General features: G+C 51.8%; 1 protein-coding gene across 3 annotated transcripts; it reads left to right on the top strand.

The window, feature by feature from the left end:
• The first annotated feature begins 2,267 nt into the window (after window positions 1–2,267).
• On the top strand, window positions 2,268–6,105 carry C1GALT1C1 (C1GALT1 specific chaperone 1). Of its 3 annotated transcripts, none has more exons than XM_005307413.3 (2): window positions 2,268–2,441; window positions 4,672–6,105. In XM_005307413.3, exon 2 carries the CDS (start codon window positions 4,678–4,680, stop codon window positions 5,632–5,634), a length of 957 nt encoding a protein of 318 aa, XP_005307470.1. In that variant the 5' UTR covers window positions 2,268–2,441; window positions 4,672–4,677; the 3' UTR covers window positions 5,635–6,105. The 3 variants fall into 3 exon arrangements, with proteins under 3 accessions (XP_005307470.1, XP_065412724.1, XP_065412723.1); XM_065556652.1 differs by lacking the exon at window positions 2,268–2,441 and adding an exon at window positions 3,374–3,511; XM_065556651.1 differs by lacking the exon at window positions 2,268–2,441 and adding an exon at window positions 4,127–4,319.
• Window positions 6,106–7,492: the final 1,387 nt, after the last annotated feature.

A 7,492-nucleotide genomic window follows, 5' to 3' on the forward strand; every position in this document is an offset into this window, starting at 1 on the left:
GGGGCCGTGCTGCTGGGGGGGATGGCTGTGCGGGGGGGGGGGGGGGCGGGCGTCGTGCTGGCGTGGGAGGGACGGTCAGTGGGCGGGAGGCAGTAGCGTAGCTGGGGGTGTGCAGGGGAAGCAGCCGCTTCCTCTCAGCACATTTTCCAAAAGCGGCGCCTCAGTTAGGGGTTACCATGGTGCCAGCGGGCAGGGCCCACACTCCACTCTGAAGCTTGGCCTGCCGGGCCAGCGCTGGGCTCCTGCAGGCAAGGGGGGGCAGCACAGCCAGAGGAGCCATAGGAAGGGGGCGGCACGGCCGGAGGAGCCATGGGGGGGGCACGGCCGGAGGAGGGAGGGAGGGCGCAGCATGGCAGCCAGCAGCGCGGCCGGAGGAGCCATGGGGCAGAGGGGCAGCGCAGCTGGAGAAGCGAGGGTGGCCTCGGGCGAGGAAGGGGAAGGAGACAGGCAAATGGAGCTAGCAGCTCTCGCTGCTCCAGGGTGCGTGAGGGGAAGCGGGCAGGCCCCAGGGAAGAACAGAGGCATGTGGGGATGTCAGCCTAGGTGGGAGCCTCTGGCTCTTTGCCGCCCGGCCTGAGCCGGGCAAGCGGGGGATGAGTTCAGGGCGGCCGGCGCTCAGCCTGGAGCGCAGAGACTCCCACAAACTGCCCCGCTGCCCAAGGGGCTCGGACCCGCCAGGAGCTGCGTTCCCGGCCAGCTGCGAGGGGTCAGAACCCCTGAGCAGAGCTGGGCCCTGTAACCCCGATCCAGGCTGTAACCCCCTCTGTTCCCTGCACACATATGGGGCTGGAACTGGGGGGAGCTGCCGCACCCCAGGCTTGAAGAGGGGGCGCAGCATGGCCACAGCGCGGCCGGAGGAGCCATGGGGGGGGCGCTATGGGGGGGGGCGCCATGGGGGCGGCACGGCCAGAGGAGCCATGGGGGAAGCGTGGCACAGCCGGAGGAACCAGCCAAGGTGGGGGGAAGTGCGGAGCGGCCGGAGGAGGAGCCAAGGGGGCGTGGCCAGAGGAGGAGCCAAGGGGGGTGCGCCTTTTTAATGTTTGCTCCCCCTGCTCTTAGAACCTGGCTACGCCACTGGCGGGAGGGACTGTGCTGCTGGGGGGGAAGGGCTGTGCAGGGGGGAACGATGGGGGAGGCTGTGTGAGGGGGTGTGCTGGAGTGGGAGGGACGGTCGGTGGGCGGGAGGGACCGTGCTGCTGGGTGGGAAGGGCTGTGCAGGGGGCGGGAGGGCTGGGGTGAGAGGGAGGGACCGTGCTGCTGGGTGGGAAGGGCTGTGCGGGGGGCGGGAGGGCTGGGGTGAGAGGGAGGGACCGTGCTGCTGGGTGGGAAGGGCTGTGCGGGTGTGGGAGGGGAGGGACCGTGCTGCTGGAGGGAAGGGATGTGCGAGGGGGAACGATGGGGGGAGGGGATGTGCGAGGGAGTGTGCTGGGGTGGGAGGGACGGTCGGTGGGCGGGAGAGACCGTGCTGCTGGGGGGGAGGGTTGTGCGGGGGGCGGGAGGGCTGGGGTGAGAGGGAGGGACCGTGCTGCTGGAGGGAAGGGCTGTGCGAGGGGCGGGAGGGCTGGGGTGAGAGGGAGGGACCGTGCTGCTGGAGGGAAGGGCTGTGCGAGGGGGAATGATGGGGGGGAGGGACTGTGCGGGTGGAAGGTACCGTGCTGCTGGTGGGAAGGGCAGGGCGAGAGGGAGGGACCGTGCTGCTGGAGGGAAGGGCTGTGCGGGGGGGGACGATGGGGGGAGGGGCTGTGCGGGTGGAAGGGACCGTGCTGCTGGGTGGGAAGGGCTGTGCGGGGGGGGGGAGGGGAGGGACCGTGCTGCTGGGGGGAAGGGCTGTGCGGGGGGGGAGGGGAGGGACCGTGCTGCTGGGGGGAAGGACAGGGCGGGAGGACTGGGGTGAGAGGGAGGGACCGTGCTGCTGGGGGGAAGGGCTGTGCGGGGCGGGGGGAGGGACTGTGCTGCTGGAGGGAAGGGCTGTGCGGAGGGGGCCGATGGGGGGAGGGGCTGTGCGGGTGGAAGGGACCGTGCTGCTGGGTGGGAAGGGCTGTGCGGGGGGGGGGGGAGAGGAGGGACCGTGCTGCTGGGGGGAAGGGCTGTGCGGAGTTGGGGGGAGGGACCGTGCTGCTGGAGGGAAGGGCTGTGCGGGGGGAACGATGCGGGGAGGGGCTGTGCGGGGGGGAGGGACGGTCGCTGGGCGGGAAGAGAGGGATGTGTGTCCCCGCCCCCTCGCCTAGCCGCTCTGGCTCGAACGTCAGCTCCGGCCTCTCAGCCCTAGAAGTCGCCCGTCCCTGCGAACCAGCGAGTGGCCGCGGCTAGAAGGGCTGCGTGCGGCTCGTGCGCCAGGCTGGCCGGAAGACGAATTAGTAGTTCCGCCTTCGTCTCGGGGTGGGGGTGGAGCTGGAGCTCGTCTTCGGTGGGCCAGTGGTCCCGTCCGCTCGGCGGCACCGGTGAGTGATGGGGGAGGGCAAATCTCCCAGCACGGACACGGGGGAGACTCCCGCCAAGGAAGTGTCAATGTTGACAGAGAAAATACCCCCCGTTCCGGCGGGCTCCCGTGGCGCCCCCCCCCCCCCCGTTCCGATGGGCTCCTCTGGCACACACACCCCCCCCGAGAGAGGGGCATAATCCCCCCCCGTTCCTACGGGGTCCTCTGGCACACACACACCCCCGGGAGAGGGGCATAATCCCCCCCCGTTCCTACGGGGTCCTCTGGCACACACCCCCCCCCCGGGAGAGGGGCATAATCCCCCCCCCCGTTCCTACGGGGTCCTCTGGCACACACACCCCCGGGAGAGGGGCATAATCCCCCCCCCCCGTTCCTACGGGGTCCTCTGGCACACACACCCCCGGGAGAGGGGCATAGCAGCCCCCGTTCGGATGGGCTCATCTGGTACACACACACACCCCGTTCCGACGGGCTCCTCCGGTCGTCCTACCCCCCTCGGGGCGAGGGGAGTAACCGCCCCTTCCAGTTGGCTGCTCTGGTGGGCCCCACCCTCCTTTCCCAAAACAAGAATGACTCCCCCTTCCTTTCCCATTGCCCCCGCCTCAGGAGAACAGATTAGGGTAACCAGATGTCCCGATATTCAGGGCTTTGTCTTATATAGACACCTGTTTCCTCCCCCGCCCCTCCCCCCCATCCTTTGTCCTGGTTTTTCTCACTTGATATCTGGTCATCCTATAACAGGTGCTGAGAAGAGTAAACATCCCTCATCTCCTAGGGACCTGCCCCTGCACCACTTACCTTCTGCTTGAGTCTGTCTTCCTTCCACGTACCATGGTTGTGCAGCAGCAGCAGTCACACCTGTCTCAGCAGTTACTGTCATTAGAAGAAAATGTCATGGTCCAGCTTGGACAGGCCAAGTAAAGCCCAAAGGATCCTCTTTGTTCCTGTGCCCTTTCCTAGGACAAGATTGTTAATAAATTGAAGACTCAAAATAGGGCACAACACGAAATAATAGTGACTGTTCCTGCCGCCCACACCTGGGAAGGGAAATGATCTATGCTTCTATGCTAGGTAGCGCTTTCCTGCCTACCATGGGGAGACCCACACTAGCACTCCCCTGACCTTGGGAATCTCTACTCTGCTGCCCTTACCTAAGAGGAAGGAAACCTTATACAATATTTACCTTTCTCTAGGTTATATGCTTCCTCCTACTCTTGACACTTGCACCTATAACTCCCAGTTTTAAAGGCTGTAACAGATTAACTGAAATGTATCTCTGCACCTACTGCCCTGTTACAAGGACCACTATGCTGGTCTTTAGAATAAAGGCACTAAACTCTCAAATCCTTTCCCACAGCTCAGTTAATAAATCTGATTAGGACATAATCCAGGTGATTGTTTCCCAGGACAGACAGTTGAGACCATTCTGCAGTTTAGTTGTTAAGGAGAGAGCCCACAGAAAGAGCGTGCATCTTACTATACGTGTGGCAAGACTCAAGTTTAGCCTGATCTCCAGTGATAAATTCCCCAGCCAAGGAACCACAGTCAGTGCATGTGGAATGAGAGAAGCAGGATTGTGAATCATACTTGGTAATGGCAAGGCTTTGTCCTGCAAAATAGCTTTACTTGATTAAAGTTTTGGATTGAATTACAGTGACAACCAAGTTCTTTTGACTGATGTTTCAGCTGACAGCTGCCTGTATCAGCAACTCTGCTTCTCTGAAGATACCTGGATTTCTATGCTAAGGTTCTCAGCTCCCTCGCATGAGACAGGCTGGAGCTTCCTTAGCTATCCATAATTTTGAGCCCACGGGGCATAGGCAGCTAGTACTCATTCTGATACCAACTGCCACTTTCCACTTCCTTTGTTAGAGTAAAGGTAAGCTGTTCCATCCAGTGCACAGACAAGAGATTGAACACAGATTTCTGAAGATAAAGACCTTGAGGGAATACTTTTACAGAGTTAATTTGGAAACATCTCTATCCTGTAAATTTACCATAATATTTAGGATTGGTAAAAGAGCATTATAATTAATTCTTGATGCTCCTCTCATGACAATGTACAGTGGCTTAACAATTTAAACTACAGCAGAAAGTTAAAGGAACGATAATTGCAATTTAAAATTTAGGAACTTCTTTTAAAGTATGAACAGAAAAAGTTTATGTTGAGATAAAATTGAATCTTTACAAATAATTTCCATAACCTCTCAAAAGGTGTCTTTTCTTTCTAGGAAAAAATGATTTCCGAAAGCAGTTCTTTTGTGAAAGGCATGGTGTTAGGAGGACTCTTCTGTGTATTTGTCACACTCATAGGACATAATAAGATGGGCCACGGGACTAAAGCACATCACCATGAGCATCATCATATTCAAGCACCTAACAAAGAAGATGTCTTAAATCTGTCAGAAGGTGAGCGCCTGGAGCTCAGCCACAGTATCCGTGTTTATTGTATCATCCTTGTAAAACCTAAAGATCTTGGCAATTGGGCTGCTGTGAAAGAAACATGGAGCAAACACTGTGACAAGGCCGAATTCTACAGTTCTGAAAGCGTTAAGGTGTTTGATTCTGTTGTTCTCAACACAAATGACATGTGGATGATGGTGAGAAACGCTTATAAATTAGCATATGAACGCTATAAAGATGAGTACAACTGGTTCTTTCTAGCACATCCAACGACATTTGCTGTTATAGAAAATCTCAAATATTTCTTGCTGAAAAAAGACGCATCACAGCCTTTTTATATAGGTCATACTGTAAAATCAGGAGAGCTTGAGTACGTAGATGGTGATGGAGGAATTGTCTTAAGTATAGAGTCCCTAAAAAGACTCTCTAAAATTTTTGAAGACCCTGATAAGTGTCCAGAACAGGGAGGCTTGATTTGGAAACTCTCTGAGGATAAACAACTAGCAGTCTGCCTGAAATATACTGGAGTATTTGCTGAAAATGCAGAAGATTCTGAAGGAAAAGATGTCTTTAACACCAAATCAGTTGGTTCTCTTATTAAAGAAGCAATGGCTAATCACCCTCAACAAGTAGTAGAGGGATGCTGTTCTGACATGGCCATCACTTTCAATGGATTGGCTCCTAACCACATGCATGTAATGATGTATGGTGTTTATAGGCTCAGAGCATATGGGCACAATTTCAAAGATGCACTGGTTTTCTTACCTCCCACAGATTCAGACAATGACTGATACCTGTTCAAAGAAGGCATATGTATTGTGTAGAACATGCAGTCAGCTGTTAATGCATAATGTGACTTGCATGTATACAAGCTGGTGCAATTTTTGTATTTGATGGTATCTGTGTATTTTTTGCACATCAGGGTTTGGTCATTTTCGTTTCAAAAGTGGGAATCTTTTTTTCCTAAAACTTTTATACAAAAATGTTTCTGGCTCTTGACTGTGTTGGAATGAAAAATGTTAATGGTAATGCTACAATCTTTGTGTGATAAAGGAAATGAATTTATAGGGGATGTTTGTATGGCTAAATATTTATAAGTGAAAACAAATGAATCTTAATCTATTGTAATTTAAATATATTTTTGCAAGATTTTTTGATTTTGAACTCTTCCATGCACTTCTTGAAAATCTTTATATCTTTCTAAGATGTACAAATAAAACTGAAAATACAGAATTTTGTATTAAAGTACAACTTTAAGCTGTTTTCTTTACATTAGTGCAATTTTTTTTCAGTTTGTTGTCGTCTAGAATAGAAATGTCAGTGGCCTGAATTTTTACCCTTCAGAAAAATGGAGCAGTATTAATATGAAGAAACCTAATCAACTTCATAACCAGCTGAAGGCTGCTGTGCCTATTGATAGTGCTGTTTAGTCAAACTTCTATAAGAAGAAAAAACATGCATTTCCTCTGTTTTACTTTGTACACATGCTAGCACTCTGCACAGCTCAGGGAGGAGAGCATATCCACTCTCTTCACTACCTTCTGCAAAAACACCAGTGAAGCTGAAATTAAGAGGCAACATACAGATAGGTGCAGGAGACAGAGGGATCAAGCCAGAGGATGTGACCAAGCATGTTTGGTATTGCTGTTGGGGCCCATCTAAAGGATCCTTCTAACCATCAGTGGGGGAGGGGAATCTTCATGTAAAACAAATTTGTTCTGGTAACTCAGGAAATGCTCTATTGAATAGAATTTTCTAGCAATTTCAAAAAATCAAGATGGCAATATACCTTTAATGTATTCTCACCCAAAACACTGAAGGTGACAATATTGAAATGCTGCATCTGAAACAAAAATATTCTTGTTTGCTATAAATCCAAATTAGGAACTTTTCCTTCTTTCCAGGCCATAGTAGACATTACACTACTGTTCACTTCTGTTCTATATTACGTACACTGGTTTTATATATTTAAGTCCCATACTCAAGATGGCTAGTTAAGTGTCTACATATATCACTGCTTCCATGGAAATAACTGGGTTAGCCAAGGGAGGGTGGGTGTGTTTTTAGAGAAAATATCAACCCCAATTGTGGAAAATGTTGTATTAAAATTTCACTTCTATAACAAACTAGTATTAGTTAGCCAATTGCAAGTGTCACAGAAAGGTAGATACTGACTCAGCTTCACTAAATGTGTAGTACAAACAAGTAGGGAGAAGGTTTGTAATTTGGAATGACCAGTTAAAAATTAAGATGAAAGGGATTTTTTCATTCTTTACCATTTCTGAAGTTAGAAGAGTATCCCTTTAACTCATTTATTTTTTCAAAAATTGTTACTGTGACATTAAAACCTATTAAGCTGTGTCAGAGGAAACTTCAACCAAAGGTAGTTTTATCAAATGTGGATTTACATTATCAAAGTCTCTTATAGAAGAACCAACCAAAACTTGTGGAAATTAAACATTTTAAAACAAACTGGTGCAGTTGTTGGCTGATTTCATTCACCTCATCAAGCGAGGTGTCCTTTTTTAGTAATACCTGGCTCACTCTTATATCGTACACCTCTACCCTGATATAACACGACCCGATATATCACAAATTCGGATATAACGCGGTAAAGCAGTGCTCCGGGGGCGGGGGGGGGGGGGGGAG

The sequence above is a fragment of the Chrysemys picta genome, chromosome 9 (assembly GCF_011386835.1).
Source record: "Chrysemys picta bellii isolate R12L10 chromosome 9, ASM1138683v2, whole genome shotgun sequence".
Lineage (NCBI taxonomy): Eukaryota > Metazoa > Chordata > Testudines > Emydidae > Chrysemys > Chrysemys picta.

Coding starts and splice junctions, on each gene's coding strand:
- C1GALT1C1 (XM_005307413.3), top strand. CDS start 4,678: ATGATTTCCGAAAGCAGTTCTTTTGTGAAAGGCATGGTGTTAGGAGGA.